Source organism: Anser brachyrhynchus, assembly GCF_964034855.1.
Source record: "Anser brachyrhynchus genome assembly, chromosome: 16".
Taxonomy (NCBI): Eukaryota; Metazoa; Chordata; class Aves; order Anseriformes; family Anatidae; genus Anser; species Anser brachyrhynchus.
The window spans coordinates 342,121-365,872 of NC_137734.1; the positions used below are offsets into that span (position 1 = coordinate 342,121).

General features: G+C 50.4%; 1 protein-coding gene across 5 annotated transcripts in view; it reads left to right on the plus strand.

The window, feature by feature from the left end:
- The first annotated feature begins 1,276 nt into the window (after positions 1–1,276).
- CDH22 (cadherin 22) overlaps positions 1,277–23,752 on the plus strand; it is an 80,901-nt gene continuing 58,425 nt past the window's right edge. Inside the window, exon 1 of one of the 5 annotated variants that reach the window (XM_080558497.1) lies at positions 1,277–1,680. In XM_080558497.1, the coding sequence (XP_080414623.1) occupies positions 1,414–1,680 (267 nt within the window). In that variant the 5' untranslated portion in view covers positions 1,277–1,413. Of the gene's footprint in view, positions 1,681–7,894; positions 9,808–10,269; positions 11,073–23,752 lie in introns of those variants that run through there. The other 4 variants (XM_080558498.1, XM_080558501.1, XM_080558502.1 and 1 more) reach the window with 4 other exon arrangements.

Sequence of the window (23,752 nt, forward strand, 5' to 3'; positions counted from 1 at the left end):
TCCCGTGTTCATTCTGTGATTATAAACCTCTGTCTTTTGCTTACCATCCACCTCTCCCTGACCTGCAGATCACCTGCCTGCAGGAAGCACCATACATACCCTGGTGGTAAGTGAGTAGGACACTGCAGCTGAGTTACCATGGCTTCTTACACCTATTGGCTAAGCACAGGATTCATCTGCCTTGTATAAGGCACTGCACACATAGAGCAAAAGGGCATTCTGTTCTCTGCTGCTCTGTCTTGTTCCTTCGAGGGCCAAACTCCAAGGCCTAGTACCAGCGGTTCATGTGAAAGCAAGAGAGCATTTTCTTCAGATAAGATGTGAGGCCCTGAACAGTGGAGACTGAAAAATGTCCCACTGGGGGCTGTTTGCCTGAATTGTGGCTAAACCCTGACTTGTATGATCAGATTTATCAGTCCAAAAATGATATTGCAGTCTCACCAGCCTTGATCTTTTCACCTGCTTCCACTTTCTGCCTGTCCTAATAATGCCCAGAGTGGCCTATAAACTTGGCACCCCAGTGTGGATCCTGCTGGCACATGGGTTCCCACTGCAGGCACCGAGCAGTGCAGACGTTCCTACCCCCCATGACGCCAGAGTGCTGCTGAGCCTGGGTGCTGCCTGCCACGCTTTGGGCAGGGCTCTGGAGGGGGCACCTGAGACGTAAGGTGGGTGCTGAGGATGCCAGCTGCCAGGGCTGCCCAGGTACATATCAGGGGGGAATTTGCCAGCTCCAGCCCCAGCAGAGCCCCTGTCAGAGCACCTCTCCAAGCTGCCACTGGGCCATAGGGATCTGGCCTCGTTCAAGGGCTGGGGAAGTGTGGGCTGGGGTCACCCTGACCTGCTGGATCCCCTGGTGTTCACTGCTATGCTCCCATGCACCAAGTTTCTGTGTTCTCAGACGCAAGCGCTGCCAGGCATTGGAGTGCGGTGGGGCCTGGCTGGAGCCCGGGGAGGCAAAGTCAGCCCCGTGCCCCGGGCACCGCGGCTCGCCCCCTGCCCCGGGGATGGCCCCAGTCTCTCCCGACACCACCGGCAGGCACAGTACTGGGGTCGGCGGAGGCAATGCGGGTGCCCGCGGCTGAGGTCCCAGGGCTGCCGGGGCCGCGGTCCGGGCGGCGTCCCCCAGCCCCCCCGAGGGCCGCGGCACCCCGTGGGGGTGGCGGCTGGTGCCCAGGGCCGGGAAAAGGCCGGCCCCGAGCGCAGGGGTGGGTCCTTGGGGCAGCCGGGGCAGGTTCCCGAGGCGAGGAGCGCGCCGGTGCTCGGGGCGGGACCCCGGGGCCGGTCCCGGGCGGGGACCCGGCGCTGCATTCTCAGAGTCTCCAGCAGAGGCTGGGCTGGGCAGGGCCGGCGGGGAAGGAGGGAAGGAAGGAGCGAGGGAAGCGAGGGGGAGGAAGGCGGCTCTCGCCGCACATGCATCCCCCGCCACGCACCCCGCCGCCCGCGCCCCGCCTCGCGCCGTGCCCGCCCGGTGCCGGCAGCCGGCTCCGCTCGCCGCCGCCGCGGGTCGGGGCTCCGTGCCGCCCGCGGAGCCGAGGCTGCGCTCCGCTCCGCGCGGGGCTGCCGGGGAGCCGCTCCGTGCCGGGGGGACGCGCCGCCGCCGCCGCCGCCGCCGCCGCGCAGGATGCCGCGGGAGGCCGAGCGCCCCGCGCGGGGGGGCCGCCGCGGCCGCCGCCCCAGGTAAGAGCGGGGCGGGCGGCGGGGCTCGGCGGGCGGCGGGGCGGGCACCGCGGGGGCGCCCAACTTCCCCGTCCCTCGCCGCGCCGCAAACTTTGGTGCCGCTCGGCGGGGCTGCGGCGGGCGCTTCCCGCAGGTGAGTGCGGGCTCGGCCCTGCCCCCGGCGGCCCGGGACCGCGGGCTGCGGCCGGGGGTCCGCCACCTCGGGCCGCTCGGCGCCGGCACCCCGGCGCTGCCCCGGGGCTCGCGCTGGGACGGCAGCGTTGGCTTCGGCTTCGGAGGGCGGGCGAAGCCGTGGATCTTACGCGCCTTGGGGCGTCCCTGCCGGGGTGGTTAACGCGTGGCACCCAGGGCTGTGGCACCGGCTCGGTCAGCTGCGTGGCTCAGCGTACCTTTCGATAAAGGGCTCGGGAGCTTAAAGCGCTGCAGCTCTTTTTTTCAAACCGGCGGTATCTTAAAACGGCCTCTCTGGGCTCCTTCCTACCCAAGAACGATCTCCACATTTTTTCTTAGTGAGACCGAGCCCTCCATGCTAGTTTCCACAGAGGCTTTGCTCAGAGATGTGTGTGAACGTGCAGCTGAGATGCTTGAGGAGTCCTGCCCAAGTCCTTTTAGCAGGCAGGGTAACACCTCTCTTTGCGGAGCCCCGTTTTTTTTTTTTCTAACAACAAATTAAAAATAACTGTGCTAAAACTGGCACTTTCCTAATTTAAACGTTTCCCAAACGGCTGTGCACAGGCCTTCTTGGGGCAAGTGCTGCAGCCACGTCTGCTCCTCCACAGCGTTTTGCCCAGGCCCAGAGCTGCCAGCACCAAATGCTTCTTGCCGAGCGTCCTAGGAGCACATCCTGTGGCAGCCAGGCTCCCACAGTCACTCTCTGTGCCAGCAGGGGAAGGAAAGATAGAGTAGATGCCTCCGTTCTCCTTTTGTTTGATTTCTGACATCTGTAACATTCAGTTGTACAATCTGGGGAGATCTGTGCTGTCTTTTCGTCTAACCGCATTTTATGCATGAACAATACCAGTTACAGGGATGATGGTGTAGATAGCAGCAAGGAGAGGCGGGCTCAGAGTTCAGACATAACTTCCTAAGACAGCACAATGCATCTCAGGGAAGGCTTTGGACCTGAGATGGCTAAGAAGAATGGTTCCACCAAAGCTCTGGTTCTCCAGAGCTTGTTTGCATGGCTTGAGGAATGAGATGTGCCTCCCTCTGTCCCTGCTGCTGGCTCAGTACTATGCTGTTAAAATACCATACGTTCCAGCAACAGCCGGTACTATAGTCTTGCATGCCACCAAGGAAATCTCAGGTGATGACTGTTACTTTGGGACCTGTTTCTATCCCTTTAGAGGACATAAGTTTCAGACAACGGCTGAAGCCCACAGACTCAGCACTGGCAGATCTTTTGCCCAGCTCAGAGACCAGGCTTTGCCAGGTTTTCCCTTACAAGGCTGGTGAATGCTGGCCACCTTTTTTCATGAGCACTGGGTAAGGAGTATGTGCAGTGAACACTTATCAGGGTTGGAGATCATGATCCTGGCACATCAGTTTTCAAAGGCTGAGAATAAATTGCTTCTCTGGCTTTGGGTATCACATAGCAGGGGAAAATGGAAACAAGAGTCTGAAACGGTTTTTATGTATTGATACTGTGTTTACTTGTGTTCAAGGCCAAAAGGTGGTTCTGCTGTTCATTGATGAAATCCCTGAAAATGTTGACAGGACCCTGAGAGTAGCACAAGGTAGAGTCTACTAAAATCTGAATAAGCTGGCCCAGATTCTATACTGACTTTTATATTGCGTACATCTCTCTGCTCCAGTGAGGTGGGGGGGTCAGAGTAAGTAGGACTTGGACTCTGTGAAATGCTGGTTGCTGAATAATATAACATCGAACTTGGTGGGCTTGTGAAAGAAAATGGTATGTGCTGTTTCATAGGCAAAAAAGAACCAGCTTTGTTCCTATCAAAAGAAAAAAAAAACAACTTTGCTTTTTGGTGCATTGACACCTTATGATATGATACAGTGATTTCATACCTAGAACAGAAAAGTGGCTACTGAAACAAGGTCAATTTTAAAACTCTTTTTAAAAAGAAGCTAGCAGGTCTCCAAAAAAAAAAAAAAAAAAAAAGACTGTTAGGTTAAAAATAATGTATAATTCTATTTTTCCTAGCTCTTTATCAAATAGCATGATATTTTCATGATTTAAAATGTAATAACATCTAAAAATTCATAGTTCCTTGCTCATGTGTAAGGATCCTCAGAATGGGGGCATAATTTGCTGTATATTTTGTGTATGTTGTCTTATGAGACTTTTTTTCCTTTCACTTTTACAATGATATTAAGATATCAGGCTTTTTTCCTAGCAATTTTTACTTTCATGTTCTTCAGCACTAGCCCATGGTAGCAAAATTTGGTTACAAAGACAGTGGGAGAATGTTTGTTTGCAATCCCTTTTGCTACCCATGGACTTTATTTTATTAGAAGGATTAGATTGTTCATAAAAGCTTTGAAACAAAACTGAACTTTAGATGGATTCAATCTGACATTATTCCTTTGAAATATAATTACATAATTTTCAAATAATTATTTTTATATTCTGAAAGCCCGTATTTGAAGACTAAAGTAAAACACATTGAAGAAGAAATAGTGTGGTGATGCTTGTTTTCTTTTGCCATCAGGTCACTAAGCAGCATTTGCATGTAGAATACAACCATGTATGAATGTGTCAATATCTTTTAACCATGTGGTTATGCAACTGTATTTAGGTTTACAAGGAATGACGCTTCTCTGCAGATAAGTCCACATATGTCCTGAGGCACAGCCCATTTTGAATGATCCGCTTTTTTGTAAATTTGCATGTAGAAATTTGGTGGGTGTGAGTCCCAACAAGATTCGTTGCCTGAGGTAGTAGGTGGAAATGGTGTACAGCACCTTGCTGTTCCCGGGATCACTTTTGTCTCTACCACCACTTTATTCTGCGGCATGTCCATTACAGAGAAGGGTGACTGACGAGGAGGGATGTTACCAGTTTTGCCTTGGACCCTGCTTGTAGCCCCAAGAGTATCCTGCCCTGCACCCTTGGCACCTGCCAGCTTCTGCGCTCCATCCAGAGGGCTCCCCCCCTGTTACCTTGTCCTTGGTGATGTCTGTGTGGCTGTGCCCTGGGCTGTAGGCAGGGGCGCACAGCTCTGCCCCTTGCATTGGGCTAATCTAGCATGTGCAGGGCTCTGTCTTTGCATGCCTGCTTGTCCCTGTGAGCCGTGTTGCTCGTAAAGCACAGCCCCTGCTCCACCCCAGCAAAAAAGCTGAGTATTCCTGGGAGGGTTTGGTCAGCAGAGTGCTGCCTGTCATCTTCCCCTGATCTTGTGCAGACCTGCGGTATGGAGAGCTCATTTCAGGGATTTGGATTGGGACCCACCCATTCACTTGGCATGAGCTGGGTGCCCGCTACCTGCTCAGCTCTAAGGGACGCCTGTGTCTGCAGCTACATCCTGTTTGAGTGTTGGTTTCCACTTTAGAGAGCTGTGGAAGGGCAGCAAGAGACCCTCTCATCCCACTAGTAGCCACTGCAGAGACCCTTCCACCAGAATCACAATTCTTTTTGCATTTATTGTTGGCATTTTATTTGCAAAGCTTGTAAAAGGAATACAGCACATTCCACTTATTTTTAGTCTTATCCTTTACAACAACCCTGTGTCCAGAGACTAGTCCAGACTTTACCTTACTCTGGCTCTGTTTCCTTTCCTTCCTTCCTTCCTTCCTTCCTTCTCCTTCTCCTTCTCCTTCTCCTTCTCCTTCTCCTTCTCCTTCTCCTTCTCCTTCTCCTTCTCCTTCTCCTTCTCCTTTTCTCCTTCTCCTTTTCTCCTTCTCCTTTTCTCCTTCTCCTTTTCTCCTTCTCCTTTTCTCCTTCTCCTTTTCTCCTTCTCCTTTTCTCCTTCTCCTTTTCTCCTTCTCCTTTTCTCCTTCTCCTTTTCTCCTTCTCCTTTTCTCCTTCTCCTTTTCTCCTTCTCCTTTTCTCCTTCTCCTTTTCTCCTTCTCCTTTTCTCCTTCTCCTTTTCTCCTTCTCCTTTTCTCCTTCTCCTTTTCTCCTTCTCCTTTTCTCCTTCTCCTTCTCCTTCTCCTTGTCCTATTTGTGCTGTGGTTGAGAGGAGATAGTTCTGTGTTATCCTGTTGGAGAAGGGCTGTTGGATGGCACTTTTTTGTGGGTTCTGTGGTGCAATGTCTGGATGTCTTTTTCAGCAATATTTGCCTTCACCAATCCCACAAGGCTGACTGGGATGCCTACAGAGGGTGTAGGTTCTCTCTTCAACTGTGGAAGCTGTGGGTCTTTGTGATGTTGTTCCTGTGATCCCCTTGCATTGTGGTTTGAGTTCTCCCTGCAAATGGATGTCTCCAGCTCTTTGATAGCATTATAGAACCTTCCTCTGAGGGCCTGTGGGACACCATGGTCATTAACACGTGGGAGCTGGCAGCTGGACGTGGAGCCTGCTGCTGCTGCAGCAGAGCTCCCTTTGCTGTTAATGTTGCCTGGTGCATGTAAGTCAAACTGGGACAGATGACACTACTGGAAGCTGGGAGCATGAGGAGGCTGTTCAGAATGCAAATGTTGGTCTGGGGCTGCCTGTGCCTCAGTGGATTGGGCTCGTCTTTTATCTCCAAACTTCAGGTTTTGGAGTGCCTGCTCTGCCAGTGCCCCTCTGCCTCGTGGTAGTGTGGAGAGCTGCTGTGGTGGTGGGTGAGCACAGTGGTATCAGATGGGGAGAGAGGCAGCCCTGGTGCTGTCAGGCAGTCTTCCCCAGAGATCCTATAAGGCTTCTTTGAACAAAAAGTGGAGGACAGACCCTGCTAAAGTGTGACCCCTGCGTTTTTCCTCCTGAGACTGGGATAGCTCAGCCCTGGCTGCACAGGAAAGGCAGCTATCCCAAAGCTGGTCCATCCGCACTGCAACCCAAGGGCTAGGTTTGGACTGGATCACTACTGCTAAACCTACTAGCAGTGCTGAAAATCAAGGTGCTTTCCAGAAAGTGTCTCCTTTCTCCTGGGTGCCCGGTCTTAGGATAGCTCGCTAAGCACAAGTGAAGGCTATAAAATTAATTTAAAGCTAATGACGTTTTTTCAAAAAGAGGCAGCACTTCTCTGGATTCACAGTCCTGTCCTGCTTCTTTTGCCTGTGAGAAATCTGCCCTTGTGTCCTCACTCTCTCTCTGCATGCTGTGCCCCTTACTCCTGCCCTGCTTTTACTCATTTTCTTGTCCCTCACATTGGCTGTGGCAGTGCCAGCAAGGAGATGAGGAAAATAAGCCCAGCAGAGCTCATTTAGTTTTGACTGTGCTCTGTACTTCACCTTCTAATTTGGGATCACTTGTAAGAGATCTGTGGCTTAGTTCACACACTGCAGGACTGATATTCTGGGCAAAGTGCCTCTTAACACTATTGTCAAACTGTTGTGTGCAGGGTCTGCTGTACATATGGTGAACAGCCTTGCCTGTCCCCCGTGCTGAATTTGGCAATGACTGGCTGATAATGGAAGGAAGCTGTGGGTACAATGGAGGTGATGCTGGGCCTGGTGCTTGTCAGCAACAGCCACAAGTCTGCGGCTGCTCTGTAGAAGCATTTAGCCAGGTGCTCACCGAACAGAACTGGAAACATCCTGGCCCTGGCTTGGGGAGCAGTGTGTCAGAGCCAGCCATTATACAGGGTGAAGTGGCCCTGTGCTCCAAGGCTACAGCAGTTGTGCAAAACTTGCTCACTAGGAAATACTTCAAGGAATCACAAAAGCTAAACTGTTTGTCCAGCTCCCTTTTGTCCAGACACCCCCATCCCTCTTTTCTGCTCTTCCCTGCTACAGTACTCCAGAGGACAGTGAAGGAAAACAAATGCAGGACCACTCCTCTTTACTTGCAACATTACGTCACTCACCATTGCTACATCAGGTGGGGTTTTGTTAATTTTTTCCTAACTAGCTGTAGCTGATAGCAATAACAACTGCTGGTGATGTGAAGCTTGAGGCCCTCACCTGAAGCTGCTGATGGCCAGAAGCCTTTTGCAGCCAATGATGGGAGTCTCCATAGAAACATCCTGGGCAATAAATAGAGAGTCTCAAAAACAGCCAACTCCCTTTAGCAGAAGCCCCTGCACAAAAAGGGGCACAGACACACAGTGGTGTGCGCATGGATACAGAAAGGTGTATATACCCTGCAAGACAAGGATGTGGGACATTTGGAAACAGCAGCTGCATGAACAAGTATAGGATTTAAACACTGCTTTGGAAAGCTACCATTTCCTTGAGATTTTGACTGCAAAACTGAGTTAGAAGAGGAATGTGTGATACAGTCCTGGTATCAGCACAGCAGGAGAGGCTCATTCTATCTGGCCAACTGCACCTGCTACCTCGCAGGATGTGGCCCTTCCCCTGTGCGATGGACAGCAGGGAAAGCCCTGACCTGTGGTGCTCTGTGCTGCAGCACCTGGGAGCTCGGTACGGCTCCTGTGGGAGCCCTATCTGTCCCCGGTCCTTTCTTGCCCCCTGCTGCCCTTCCTTGTGGCTTTGCTTTCAGGAGCTGGGCACACGCAGACGCCAGCTGATGCGAGCTCCGAGGGCCTCGTGCCCACCTGCAAAGCCCTGCAGTTGGGTTCTGTGGGGGGAAGCATCTTGTGTCTCTTCCCTCCTGTCCGCTCAGTGCCCCCCTTCTGCCTTCCCAGAAGAGCCTGGATTCCCCTGTCTGCCTGCTTGCTGGCTGGTTGCTGGTGGGCTGCGAGCTGGGCAGGGACTGTTGCTATCAGTTGGCAGGCTTGGGGGCAGGAGGCTCCTGAGACGTCTCCTTTGGGACTGAGTCCCCACATTGGCCAGGGTTAGGAAGGGACAGCTGAGGGTTTGGCTGCTCCAGAGGCATGGAAACCCTCGTGGTCTGGCCATCCCAGGACAGAAAAGGTGCTGGGAGTCCTGGGCCAGGCCCTTGTTCTGTCCACTTCTTTTGGCTGTGGGTATGGCTATGGGGAGGTTGTTCCCTGAGACGGGGATTCACAGGGTCCAACATGTGGTTTCTGTGTGCGTGGGGATGCTGCACTGCCTCTCCTGGTCCTACTTCCTTGCATCTCTGTCACACTGGGATTATCTCCCTCTGCTCATGCTGCATCTGCTTCCTGGAATCTGAAATCCCCAAAATGCCGTTTCTCCAGTAATCCTTGTCATTAAAAGTGGCTCCTAAACTGAGCACCTCCTCCTCTCCCCAGCCAGCACCTTGTCATCCTTTTTAGAGAGGCACAATCTGAGATGGGCACGTACCAAGCGTGAGCAAATTGGATTTATATTCTGATACAGGATGCTACCACCCCCTCATCCTCAGCAACCAAACTCTAGAGTTACCCCTGGCCTTGGATTCTTTTGGATTTTTGCTATTCCTTTTTTGAAGTGTGACAATACTTTCTCTTCCCTCTTGTCACGGTCTTGGAAAGACGCATGGCTGTTGGTGACTGCTGTGTGTGTGGGAGAGGGCATTCTCTCCCGTTGCTGGAGTCTGGAAGGTCGAGGACATACAGGTGAGTGGTTCCTTCAGGAGCTGGATGTTGCCAACTCTCAGAGCTTGGCTGGTTTCACACTTGTGAAATACAGCAGAACCTTTTGATAGCAGGCAGGTAGCAATAGCTGAGCATCAGCAGAGTCCTTAGGAAGTTACATCCCTGCTCAAACTTCTACAGGTCAGCCGAACACCCCTTTGCAGGGGCCCTCCTCGGCTGTTCCCCTGGGGCACGCTATTTCCAGGACAGAACTCCAGCTCCGGCAGCGCAGCCCGAAGGCAGGGTGCCGGAGCCCCCTGGGACCCCCGAGGGGCCGCCGGGCCCGCGGCCGGGGGCGATCGGGTCCGGGCCGGCGCTTCCTCGGCTTTTGGGGAAGAGAGGGCGTGGGGCGCCGCGTGCCGGCAGAGGGAGCCATGCATCCTCCTTTCGTATGCGCAGCCTGACACGCCAATTAACGAATTAATTTGAAAGGTGCTGCGAGAGATGAGATTAGGAGCAGGATCCTCCACTGGGCAATGGCTGAGCTAGGCTTGCTGGGGCTGGGAAGTGCCCGTGCCGTCCCCAGATCTCTCCTCTCTGTGTCGCCACCTGAGTTTGGATCAGGTAAACCTTTGGGTAGGTTTGATCTGGCACAGTTTCTGGGGGCTGTGCAAGGCATAAACAGCCTTCATGGCAGGTACAGATGGCATTGATGCTGGTACCTCAGCTGGATGTGCTGTAGGCGCTCCACACACACCTACTGCACTAGGACTGCAACTGCGAGCCACCAGGGACTGTGGCTGACCCTGCAGGAGTAGATAAGGCCTTACTTTGCCTTGTCTGGGACTTGGCAAGGGTTTAGCAACGGCAGACAAAAGTTTATGAGCTGGATCTGGGGTTGTGAAGTCTGACATTGTTAGTCCTGCCTAGTCCTGGGTGCTGTGCTGGCAGACAAAGCTGCTTCCTTCCTTGGTACCACAAAGTGATCAAGGCGTGAAGTGAAATGCAAGCACTGAACCATCCCCAAGTGGGATAGCAACCAGAGGTGAGCATTTATGGAATTTCAAAAAGCTGTTAACATTTTTGTGGAATGGGGGGGACTCATGTCTGATTGCGAAGGATGCTGGAACCATCAGTTCAAGCTGGACCTGGTTTTTCATCCAGAGTGCCCATGCGTTTTGGTGAAGTACAGATATGGGTGGTGGGTGCTGCACTGGAAGGTGACTACAGCTGGATGAGCTGGTGGTGCTGAGCTGCTCCACAACAGATGCAAGCTCTGACTACAGGACTGAGAGGCTCAAAGCATTGTACAAGAACAATTGCAAATTCATACTGTGACATGGCTGCTGCTTTCTGGTTAATGCACTGGAAACGGGGTTGATCTGTCTTCTTCTGCTCTGGCAGTGAACATGGCCAGTGGTGATGCTGCAGTGTGTTTTGGGACTCAAACACTTTTATTGCATACTATTTTGGGGTGCCTGCACTGTAGGAAGTTGCTTGGTGACCTTTGCCAAGGAGCCCTTCTTATACCTGTGGGAGATACAGCCTCTGCCATGGGGATCTGAAGGCAAAGGCATGCCACTGCCTGTGATGCTGTCAGTCACATTTCTGTTGTGATTAACAAATTGGGAGAAAACTGAGCACCGGAAAACAAGCCTCAGAGCAGGGCAGCATGCATGCAGTGAGTTGCTACCTCAGCTGTTGCAAATTAGCCTCAGCTGATCACAGTGGTGGAGCTGGGATGGATAGTATCTGACCTGTGACCACTGTCAGGGGTCTGTGGCCACTGCTGAATCTCTCTCTTCAGTTCCTGGGCACAGAATTCAGTCCAGCTTGATGCTGCTGAGGAGGTCTTTTCTGAACCTTCTGCTGTCCCAGAACCAGGAAATCCTGCAGCTAAGGTCTGTATTGCTTATGCCAAGAGCTGTCCTGGTTGTTAAAAGCTGTCTGCTGAAAAATAGAAATGAGAGGGAGGCACTGTGAAGAACTAGGCTGGAGGGCCTTTGTTTTAAAGCACAGCAGAGTTGGGCTTAAGCAGGGGTGGGATGTGCTGCCTCATCCTGGCTTCCACAAGGCGGCATGTGCATTTTCCTTGTGAGTGCTCAAAGGCTGGTACTAAGACTTATCTTTTTTTCTATCTGGTGCCTCCCAAGTATATTTAGAAAGAGCAATGATAGTTTTTCTTTCTCCTTTACTATCTGTTAGGTAAAGTGTTTGATAAGTTTATAAAGTTTTATGTTTCTGTTTTTGAGGTCTGTCTGTCTCTCTGTGCACCAAGATGAGGAAAATTGACTTGTGAGCCAGTGCTTTTGGTGTGCCCCACCATAGGGAGCTGAGAACCGGACAGATCTAGTGTTTGTATCTGGTTCAGTCCTGAATCTCTTGAAAGTGTAGTATTGGTGCTGCTCAAGGCAGCTGTGACTAATTGCTTTATTCTTGAATCACAGCTACTTCACATTCAGGTGTGAATATTGGTGTCAATTCACCATTAGATCTGATGGGAGGGAAGGGTGGCAGGAGACATGTACAGCTCCCAGCTCCTCCATGGAGGAGAATGCCTTTTGTCTGGACTCTGCTTGGCTTTCGATTCCCAAAACTCCGTCTGAGGCTGCTGCCAGCCCAGCAACCTGAGAAAGGTTGTTATTTGGAGAGGAGAACACAAGCACATTTTTCTGTGTTGTAGTGCTCCTAGTTGACTTCAGCCAGATTTTACAGAGTTTTATGCTTACCTCCTCTTGTATTAGGAGTGATGGTGGTTTGGGGACTACTATTCTCCTGTGTGTGCAGGAGAGCAGTGCAGCATGGCTGGTGTAGGGGTGTATCATGGTTTTGGCTGTGATGGAATTAATTTTCTTCATAGAGACTCAAAGGATGCTGTGTTTTGGGTTTTCGATGAAAATAGTAGTGATAACACACTGATGCTCTTAGTTGTTGCAGAGCAGCGCTTACACAGAGTCAAGGACTTTTCAGCTTTTCATGCTGCCCTGCCAGTGAGGAGGCTGGGGGTGTAATTCAGGATTTCAGTACTTTTGCATCTGACTGCTTGTGCTGGAGATGCTGGGCTCTGGGTGTCCCTATTCCTGTTTAGGCACAAACTAGGGGCTTGGGGGCTTTGTGCATGATTTCTACCACGACTGTCGTCAAACAAGCTGAAGAGGAGTGTGGAGAAGGAGGAGGAAGTGAAACAGCTAAGGGAATAAGGGGGGAGAGAGTGAGCAAGGGTCTGCGATGTAATGATAAAGACAGCAGGATGCAAACACAGTGTGTGAGAATAACGAAGTCAGAGAAAGCCAAGTCTGCATGTCGGCAAGCAGGAGTGTCTGCATACATGTATGCTGGTAGTACTCCCCATTTCAAGCATGTCACTGCTTTGGGGAGGGCTTTTGGTAGGGGGTACTCCTGGTAGGGGTACACAGTCAGCTTTTCCTGTTTTTTGGCTGTGAAGATTTTTTCTGTCACTGGTACAGGGTGGCTATTGGGATGTGTGCTGGATGGGGCAAAGTGGGTTGCAGGCATCCCGTATATGCGCAGGGGGGAAGCTCTATCACCAGCTCCAGGGGAGGACCCTTGCCGAAGCGGTGCAAAGCTACTAATCCGCAGTAGGTCTGAAAGGACTTAGAGTGCAAATAATTGCATCTGCCCACATGGGTTTCTGTGCCCCCTCCTGAGTGCATGTATACTCACGTGTTCCAACATGATCCTGCCTGCTCACGTGTATGCATATCTCTCCTTGGGTCTATTCTTTCACATGCACTTTGTCCATTTGCTTTTCTGTCTTCCCCATTGGTACTGTAATGTCTTTCTCTTTCTCCCTTTGTTCCCTGGGCTGCTTTGCTGCTTCTCACCTCACCATGTCCTTCTTTATTTCTTTTGATAATAATAACATTAGAACCTACATACAAGGCCTCAAGGTCTCTGCTTTGTGCAGACACATCAGGAAAGACCCTTCAAAGCCTGTGTGCTGGAGAGAGCAGATTCCCATAGTCTCACTGTTGCCAGGACTGGCAGAGGCGAAGGGTTTGATTGTGAAATTTGACCTGTGCAAAACCCCACACTGTGTCTGTTCTGGAATGTCAGAAGTGAAGATGCAGGTCTCCTGTTTGATGGAGTTCAACACTAAAGCCCTGAACCCTTATGCCTGTTTGATGAATTGGCCAATTAATCTCCCTTTATCACTTGTGCTGAGCAGAGTGGTTGTTCCCAGAGCTTCCATTTTGTTCCTTCCTCATTGTGACGTTGGTTTGGTAGTGACATAAAACTGAAGTTACTTGTGGATTCTGTTCTAATCTGCTGTGTTCACATGTGTTGAGCTTTCAGAAATGTTCACCTTTTCAAGTGCAATTTGCACATTTGGCCTCTGCTGAGAGCTGATACTTCAATGGGATGCTGAAGTCTGGCAGATGGAAAGCAGCATTTCTAGTGACACGCTGTGGCTGTCTTGTTTTGTATATGTGGTGCCCACTATACCTCCTCTACAGAAGTGTCCTATATGACTGCTGGATGTTGGTCCACAGTCTGCAAATACAATGCTGGAAAGGGTGGTGGAGGAATCAAATTTTATTTTTCCCCTGACAAAATTGTCAGAGTTCCTTGCAGAGGGAAGGCTAGTACTGTATCTGTTTTGCTGAATCATAACCAGAAACCCAAGGTATTCCTGCTGATTTCTCAGAAGTAATGGCGCTGCTGAGCTAGTCCATCATGATATATCAATGATTTAGACTCAAGCTAGGAAAGGACTCTGAAATCAGGAAACAGCACGTCACTCTTCGCCTTTCTTTGGGCAAAGTGGCTTAGACAGCCTGAACACTCTTCAGATGAGAAACTTGGTCTCCCTTCTGAACCACAGGGCCTGGGCCATGATGTCACTTGCTGATGTAGTGGCATTGGTAACTCTGCATGGGTCCTATGCCTGAAGGTTTCAGGAATCTGGAGTAGGAACGTGTATGCCAGTGCTGGCAGCAGACAGCAAAGCAGTCTGCTTACAGAGCAGGTGGCCAAGACCTCTTGATGAGGTCTCTAGTCCATCCCATGCTCATCAACCTGAGAGAAGGGAGTGGGTGATTTGCCTTTCTCCAGTTGCTGTTGCTGACCTCAGATCTGTCTGTGGCAATTAGAATTCCCACCAGCCCTGTGCTGCTGTGCATCTGCCTGCAGCTGTCTGAGAGCCCCCTAATTGCTGAAGGCGGAGGGAGGAGAGTGAGTGATTCCTCCCTAGACAAGTCATGCTAGTAGAAAGAGACGGATGGGTCCGGAAAGGTGAAGTCTTTGTACCTGTAAGTGCTGACAGGACTGTTCTGAAGTGGCTGCCTCTCCATGGGTCTGTGTCCCTTTGGCCTTGGCCAGGAGCTGCATGCAATGAGGAGAGCAAAAGGTGTCATTCTGTTTGGAGGGGCATGTGCAAAGTGTGGTGGAGCAGGGCAACCTTAGTGTTCCTGCCAGTGTAGGTAGGGCATGCTCCCCAGGCAGACTATCTGGAAATGGAGTGGGCTCTTGTGACCTGTTGTGGGGTTTACTGGTGTGTGTTGGAAGTGCTAGGATCTTCCCTTGCTTAGAGGGAAGCAAGAGGCTGAGCGCTTCTCACCCCTGTGCGCAGGGGAAGGCAGTGGGGCTGGCGTGCCTGTCTTCAAACTGTCCTCTTGCTCCCGCTCTGTGAACTCTCCTCCTCTTGCTAGTTAATATTAGTATTCAGTTTGTGGAACGGGCTATGCAATTAACAAAAAGGTACAGTCATTCATTCTGACTGGAGGACTCATGGGATCAGATGTACTGGGGATAGGAAGCGGAGGCTTTCTGCTGGGAAAGAATGTCACAGCACAGCGGACACAGAAATGAAAAGCTATTAATAATGATCCCGGAACTTCACTTCCATCAGCTGTTTATTTAAAGGTGCTCCGTATTCAAAGCCTCCTGATTTATGTGGGCAATAACACTCACAGTCCTGGGATCACTTTTTTAAGCAAGGCTAATGGGGTGAAACCATCATACTGCGACAGTAGAGATCAAGCTGGGAAAATGATACTGGAGAGAAAAATAAACTATTGCCTAGATTATCCAGGAGCTACGCTGGGCTGGGAGTCGGTGTGAGCTCCCTGCTCTTCCAGCATTTATCAAGGCTTTTATTTCCTTTTTTTTCCCCTTGTTCTTTGTGAACAGAATTTATTGGGCATGGAAGGATATAAAAATTTGATTTTACTGGACAGGATGCTAAAAGCTTCTGGTTTTGCATTAGTGTGATTTTTTTTGTGCGTGGGTCTGTAGTGTGACCACGTTTCCTTCCTGACTCAGCCTCATGCCTGTGGGACTGGTTCCTCCAAGGAGAGGGCTTTTGTCATTTCTGTTCATTGCCTGCTGTTGTTTACACAGTGGTGGTATTGGGGCACCTCTACCTTTGTGTGCCTGGAGGGGTGGAGAGGAAAAGTCCAGGGCTGTGGCAGTGTTGGGCAGAAGGGGCCACTGCTCCACAGCAGGCTGGTTCCCACGTGCTCTCTCTTCTCTGGGACGCTAGCCCCCAGCGTCACCAAGACCTGCTGGGCCAGTGCTGACCTGGCCAATGGATTTGGCATAACCTCCTGATGTTTCCGTCTTCTTGCAGCAGAGAAGTTGAGTTATGGGTGCAAGTAGGGCTTGGGTGGGGAGTGGAATGCAAGAGGGAGCTGTGTCAGTCTTTTCTGAATCTGGCAAGTGAGCTTTTGGGGGCCAATAAGTGGTTTTACTAGCTCCCTCTGAACATCTGACAGCGTGCAGGAGTGCCAAATGTCATCTATCCAGAGTGTATGTGACCTTGTGGTATCTGCATGCAGTGAACAGCCTTTGGCTAATCTTGCTTCTTTTTCCTGGGGAAGTGAAATAGCACTTATCCTGCCGAGCTGTGGGGCTGGCAGTTGCAGCTGATGTTACTCTGGAAAGGGTCTTTCTCCAAGTGGTGCACATCCTCAGAAGCTGGTAGTGGTGAAGTAATTCAGAGAATGAAGCAATGATTCCAAATAAATAATACATCTATCATTAATGACTGAATGCAAAATTTAGCCTATTGCTGTTGTCTGTACGTTGCTTACATGGAGGTAGTAACCTTTTAGTCTGTTATAGATTGGAGAAAGCCTTTATTTACCAGTGAGCAGTGTGCTGTGAGGATTGCCTGCTTAGAGACCTGGCCCATTTGCTCCAGCTTGTAGGTACCCAACAAGAGGGTCAAATTCCTCCTAGCTGTGTTTTTGAGGGTGAGGTGGGCTTTGCTTTGAATGAGTCCTGGGTGGCAATTCAGAGTCCCTTTGGAGTCTGTGAGGCTCTCGTGGCCCTTGTCAGGAACACCTTGTTACTGGCCTGGTTCTGCTTGAAGTGCAACCTGAGGGATCTCAGAGGGCTCCAGTTGCTCTGTGGTGGGCAACTGTGGTGGCTCAGTTCCCACTGGAACTCCTCCTCCTTCTTGGAGAAGCCAACTCTCAGATTTACTTTTCCGGTCCTGATAGCTAATACGTGCTTCTCATGTATTAGACCCAGCTACCAGGGTTATCTGCCAACTGCAGTGGATTTTTCTGAGCAGTGCTGTCTCTTAACAAAGCATATTTGCTTCCTGTTTGGGGTATAAGACTGTACAATGTTCAACTTCAGGTTCCTCAACTTCTGTGGTACCAAGATTCCTTCTCTTTCCCCATTGTGGTTTCTCAGTAATTTCTGGAGAGCAGAAAAGTTTAGGCCTGGAGCTGCCTCTTCAACATACCAGCAAAGCCTGTGTTTAGGCAAGACAGCACTGCTCAGGTGGTGGTGGTTTGATGGCAATGGCAGTGCAGTTTGGAGTGACCCATGGTGGTGTGGTGCTGTCAGCCCAGCTGGGCGTGGATGTTCCAGGGGCAGGTCTGGTAGATCAGGAGGCTGAGGAGTGCAGATGCAGAGCAGTGGATTTTGGCATGTTATTGTTGCAGAAACAATTTTCTTATCTGTTCTACTATCTTGTTTCTAATTCTTATTTAATGAGCTCCTCCGAAAATAAGAAAAGCATTGGAACACTTTTCTTAAGTGTGAAAGATCAGGCTGAAATTGGCATTGAAGAGACTAATTACTCTCATTCTTCCACCTTCCTGACAGCTGTTTACTGCTGCGGAGCTTGTCCTGAGGTGCTGAGGAAGTCCCTTGCATCTTCACAGGCTGCTTTTGGCCGGAGGTATCAGCAACAGAACGTCAGCGTCTGCTTCTGATTTAGGCTGTGAATGACTTAATTGTCCTGTTATACTGGCAGAAAGCACTGTTAAAGGTGCAGGTGTGAGACCTGTGGTGCAAATCCCCCAAGACTTGTTCTGCTTTTCACTGCCCTTGTTCTCTCCCTGTGACTTCCTAACTTCCATGTGGATGCTACGATGACCGTGGTCTTATCTTAGGAAGGGCAACATGCTGCTGAAGGAAGACACTTCCCTTGTCTCATACACACTAGAAAGAGAGATCATGTCTCCTATCATAAAGACTGAGAGATTTCCAGGAACAAAATTGCCAAAAGTATTAAAATATATAGGGAAGAAGAATGATCAGCAGCAAGACCTTCCTGAGAGTGATGGGTACCTGCCATAGTATTTATTTAACTAGAGTATTGAGTCTGAGCCTGACCTCAGACCCCAAGCAGTAAATTGAAGGAAGCTGCTTTGAACCCTTCTGGTTCAATAATACCCACTTGTTATTCTCTGTAGGAATTTGGGGGGACTTGCAGGGGAGGTAGAGAGTTGCAGACAAGAAAGCTGTGAACATCTTCAATTTTCTATTTAAGCACACAATATTGAGTGATAAATAATTCATACATCTGCCAAACATTTGATTAAAAGAACCCAATTCCTTCCACATTTTTCAAAGTCTAAGAATTCCATTTTGTGTCTTTTATTTTAATCTGTCCTTTAACTCCTATCCAGATGCCCACTTGTCTGGTCTGTCAGCCTTGATTCCACTCACCCTGCTTCAGGCAGCCCAGTGCTTGTGCCGTTACTTTCTCATCACTTCTGCTGGCTTACAGGGGCTGAAGGAGTGGCCGTAAGTGGGGTGTAGTGATGCTGATAGAAAGCACTCTCACCTGAGGTGAGGGGAGTGAAGGTGGTTTCTATATGTCTTTGGACTGTGCTTGGGAGATCAGCTCTGGTGGTGGCAATGGAGGCTTGGGGCTGTTCTCTGCCCTGCTGTATGGGAGCACTGCTGGCTCCTCATGAAGTGCAGTGGGTCATAAAAGATGGGAATGCAACTCCGACTCTGTACAGGGCATTTGTTAGGGGATAAATTTCAGATGTGTCTAAGATCCAGATCCTAAAATCAAAGACCTGTGCTGACCTCTGAAGCTTTCTCCCCATGGTGGAACGTAGTCCACTCCAGCAGCTGTTACAGAGATGCTGCCAGTGGCTGCAGGTGTTTTCCCAGTAGCTAGCACCACTCCTCCTTGGTCTGTGGATGCAAAGGATCCCTGATGCCCTTTCTGCCTTTGGTGGCATGCCGAGGGCAGGGATGTGCAGGAAGCGTGGTGGCTGAGTTGATGTCCAGTGCTACAGGCAGGCATTGCAGGATCAGCAATGTCACCTCGTCTTGCCCAGCTAGGGATGGTGTCTCCTTGTACTCTTTCAGCTACACCTGGGTGATAATGCCAATGCCAATTTGGCACTGGCTGTCAGTTGCTGTTTGGCCAGTCCCCTGGCTCAGTGCTGCCCTTCACAAGTTTCTTGCAATAGCCTTGGCTAGGATATAATCTCATGTCTTTTATGGATTTTGCTTCCTACATGGGCCCCCTTGGCATTTTCTGGCAGATCATGATTGAACTCATTGCTTGTTTTTCACTTTCAATCTTTGTCAGATCTGGGCTTGTGGCAATGGGACATGTCCTTTTTTTTTTTTATTGGTTGTTTGTTTTTGTGTTTACCCTCTTGGTTTTGTCTGCACTCAGCCCTTGAGAACTGATTCTTCTGCTGCCTCTGCTAATGATCCTGCTCTACCAGCCTTTGAGAACCTGAACAGATAGGTTGTGTTTCCTTTCTCTTCTGCAGCAAATCAGTGGGTCCTAGCACACAGCTTTGCTATGCAAAGGAAAGAGTAGTTGTGCCCTGTCATCGCTGAGTGCTCAAGTGCTTTGTTTTGCTTTTTTGTTAGTACTTCAGGCAGTTAGTCAGGTTCACAGGAAAGAGTGCCTGGCCTGTGATTCCCTGAATCATCCTTTGGGATCAGCCTTCTCTCTCCCGTTGGATCAGAGATACGTGACGCTTGGCAGGGTGGCAGCAGCAGCAGTGTCCGCTACATGGGTTGTGCTCTATGCCAATGCATGTGTGTTATAGTAACGACAGCCCAGCTGTGCCGGTGCTGATGGGTGCTCCCCGAGCTGCTCTAGGCTCAGGCTTTAGCACTGCATTGAACTGGCAGAGGGATGTGGAGGCAGGGCCTGTTGGGGCTGTGTTGTTGCTCTGGTGTCAGAGGCTGCTGCTGCTGGAGCTGACTGGGGATTTGTGAGGTGGGGGAGACCTCCTCTCTGGGATAAGGGAGGGAAACACCTCTGACTGCTCTCTTCGGAACCTATGCTAGGTGTTGTGTGCGTGACTGCAGCAAGCAGGATCCCGCGGGGAGCGGTGGGAAGGTCCAGGGAGTGGGGTGACTGGTGGGGGTTAGCAGAGCTGCGTGTAACAGATGGGCAGTGCAAGCACTTGCAGTACCCGTGCTGAATGGGGCACAGGGAGCACCTGGTGTGCTCTAGGGCTTTGGGGGCAGTGGCTGCCGTTCCCAGGGTCAGGCAGTTTCTAGGCTCTGGATGTGGACAGCAATACTCTCTGGGTGCTATGGTTTCTCCCATCCAACCTGCCTCCTTGGCAGCCAGAGGCAGAGCTTTTGCCTGCTCAGCTGGGACAGCAATTTGTTTTGGAGACTGACCACTCTGCCTGGTTAGTCAGAGCTGGCTCCTTGCCCTTGGGAACTGGCGGGTGCAGCTTGCTCTGCTCAGTGCGGCAGCTGGGCTGCGGGTGCGTTGGGCGCAGAGCCGCTCCACACCTTCTTTTCATTCTTGGCTTAGAGGTGGTTTCTCTCAGGCCTGGGAAGAGCGGATTGTGTATGTAGTCAGGGCAAGAGGAAGTTGTCTTTGCTTTCTCCTCCTCTGAATTTGTTTTTAAAGGCAAATTAAAAGCATTGTATTCACGTAGACAAGGCATGAAAATTCCGTTTTGGAAAAGAATCGCTGCAGAGCGAGACCGTTATGGCTGTAAAACCCTCTTCCCTAAGGCAGACTTTGAGATTTTCTTTGTAATTAAAATTTCTTTGAAACTTGGACCGAAGAAGATGTAGAGGAAATAATCTCCTGAACTTTGAAAAAAACTTTTTTTTTTCCCAAAGACTGCATGCATGAGAGCAAGCATTTAACAAATACTGTTCCTCCCAGTGTGTCTGATAGCAGAAAGTGACTGAGCATGAGAAGTCAAAAGGTCATGAATAGGTCCTGCTCTGACAGTTGCTGCGCCATTTTATTGGAATTTCAAAAGGCAGCATCAGAGGGGACAATAATTAAACTTAAAGCAACTTAAAAAGAAGGGAGAAAATGGGTGTTTAGTCATACGGTCCTGAGCATTGTGTAAGTAGAAATTCCTCTGGAAAAAGAGCTTTACCTGAAGTGTGTGCAAGTTCACCTGGGAAGAAAAGCAGAGGAAGAAGTCCCCTGGGAGAATAATTCCAAGGAAACAGAAGGAGGAAGCCAAGAGATTTACTTCAAGAACAAGCACGGCTAAATTTTCACTAAGTATAATGGGCTTTCTTCCCTGTTGTCAAAGCTGTGGCTGGGGTGACATTATATCATTATCTGCCTGTTTCATGTGCTCTGGATCAGGACAGAAGACTTGCTGAAAGGCAGCTTGCTATCAAACATTGCTTTGCAAAGTCTGGACCTGCACTTGGGATAAGTTTATCTGGTAGCTGTGGTTACAAAGGCCTTTCGCTGTGTAAGCAAAAATAAAAGTAATTTAAATATCCTCTTTCAAAAGCCTCTACAGTTACAGTTTTGAATCTCTTGGCCACTTATCTTCAGCATTTTTACTCACAGTGCCATTCAGATCAATATCTCCAGCCATTTCTATATTACTTGATTGGTAAATGTGTTGAGATTATGGAAAGGGCACCGAATTAGAGTGTGCCTTGTGCATGAATTTCAGCAGAGGGGATGCTGTGAGGGGGGGTTCCAGAGCTTGCAGTGGTGGCAACCTGTCTAGCCTGCAGTTGCTCTCCCTGGTACCACATTATTCAGACAGGATGTCCAGCTTTGTTTCACCAAAGTATTGGACCTTAAGTGCTGTGTCACTGATGGAATCTGCTATGGAATGGGAACTTGCAGTGCAGTGGCTATGATCGTAACTGCTCTTGATGTGAGTGGGCATTCTGCACCTTTTCTGTCACTAGTGTTGATGTCACTTATGGAATTTGTGAGGCAAAATGATGTATTCCAGCCAAAAACACTTATTTATGGTGGCTGTAATGGTGCAGAGGGGATGGTGGTGATGTTGGTCCATAGTATATTAAATCTGCAGAGCTGATAGGGCTGAAAATCCGTAAATCTGTAAATCTCCAAATCTGTAGGGCTGAAGCTGACGGGTGTTGTGACTATTCTGTTGTCCAGCCCAAAGGGGTACTTTTAAAATGCCTCTCGGATGCTAAGAAGGAGCTGTGGGAAGATAAGGGCACATAGATGGGTGCTTGGGCATGGTGCAGTGGTCCACAGTGGGTGTGGTACTGAGGTGCATTGTTATCAGAGGCAGTGTGGGGGTTGTCGGGCACTTGTATACATTTTTGATGTGTGCCCATGTGGCCTGCTCTGGAGTTGACAGCATCACATGTCTGGCAAAACTGCCTCCTCCCTCTTCTCTGGATTTTGAAGAGAAGTTCATAAAAGTTTTTTTTTTAAAAAAAAAAACTCATCTTGTCTTACAATATCCAGTACAGAAAGTGAGCTCCAGAGAGCCCAAGTTCATGTCTTAGCCCTAGGCCTGGAGATTATGAACCATCTTAAAGCTTTGTAGCAGCCTTGCCGTGCTTGTATTGCCTCCATGCATCAGATAGTGGAAGTATGCACTAGCCAGCCTGTTCCTTTTCCCAGGAAAGGGAGCATTAAGTGGATTTGAATCCTGTTTAACAGGAGGAGGCACAGTTACACGCTGTGTGCTGCACTGCAGGCAGTGTGAGAAAAAAAATTGCTGGTAAAGTAATGGCAGGCTTTTTGCTGTCCCGTATCCCAGAGAATTGTCTGAGGCTGGACTGGCATGCCACCCATGCTCAAGGTGTGAGGCAGGTGGGGCTCCGTGTGGCCAGGGATGCTGACTCTGAGCTGGCACTAGTGTGGGCCCCAGAGCTGTTGTGCTTATGTTTGCAGGAGGCCTCAGCTCTTCCCTCATGGCTGAAACAGCTGGTGAGTGTGTGTGGTGCTGGGCTCCCTGCTCTCTGCCGTCGTTGCTGTGTGCAGGAGATGGCAGAGCTGCCCTTCAGGCTGGCCTGCTGAGCTCCTGGGTAAAAGCACATTTGATTCAGGAGGTGTTGGGCAGAGAATGGAGAGGTCTGCTTGGTACTGGAGGTCTGCCCCCCTCTTTGGAGGGGGTTTCCAGCTGGGCTTATGTACTTGGGAAAGAAGCTGTCAGTGTGAAGCTGTACTCTTCTTGCCACTCCAATGCTGATGCACGTCTGGCTGGTTGCTGGGGAGCCTAGCAGGAACTTTTGTCTCTCTGACTCCTGTCCTGGGTTGTCTGCAAAGGTGCTGTAGTCCTGCCTGCTGGAAGCATCACTGTGAACTGCTGGCAAGGCTGCGTTTGTGCTCTACATCTATCTCCAGCCTTCTCCTTGTGTCTTCCCATGCTCTTCTATCCACTTTCCCTGTGTGGCAGCTATACTTAGTGCCAAAGCTGATGGAGCAGTGCTAGACCAATGTGGCTTCCTCGTGACTACTGAGGAACTAGCTCCAGACTAACAAGACTGGGATGCAGGAATGCTGCAGCTCTTCCCCAGTGCCTTTGTCCTTGCCTGCTCTGCACTTTGGAAGCCAGTGGGGAGCAGAGCATGAGGAGATGTTGGCAGCATGAGAGTCCACAGGCTCCCAGTCTCCAGCAGTGAGGTTGGGTGTCCACATGCCTGTGCTAGAAGCAGCAGCCAGCCATCCTGCAGGCTGTCCCTGCGGTGCTGTGGTTTGCCCCTTCAGTGTTTGTGGGCTGGCTGGAGCTGGGTAGCTGATGCCCTGTTTGAATGAGTCCAGCCCCTGGCTAACCGAGCCTTGAAGGCCATGTCTGTGCTCCAGGGGACTGGGGCTGAGCTGTCGTTTCTGACCAGCCACCTTCCTGCCGTAGCCATTGCTTCCTCATGTCCACTGGAGCAGGCCTGGCACTGTCACAGGCAGGTGATGCTCTGCCACAGGGCGTTGTGGAGCTGAGTGCCTCCAGGCATGCAAAAGCTCTCCTGCCTTGCTGCATCCTTCAGAGCTGATGGTGGGCTCTGTGTTTTCTGATGATTGTAAGGGCTTGTCTCAGGAACGATGCTGGTGTGTCAGACCTTTCAACATGGCTGCAGGCATGGGGAGTGCTGTGAGCTCCCAGGGCACTAAGTGGCTTCTGGCCAG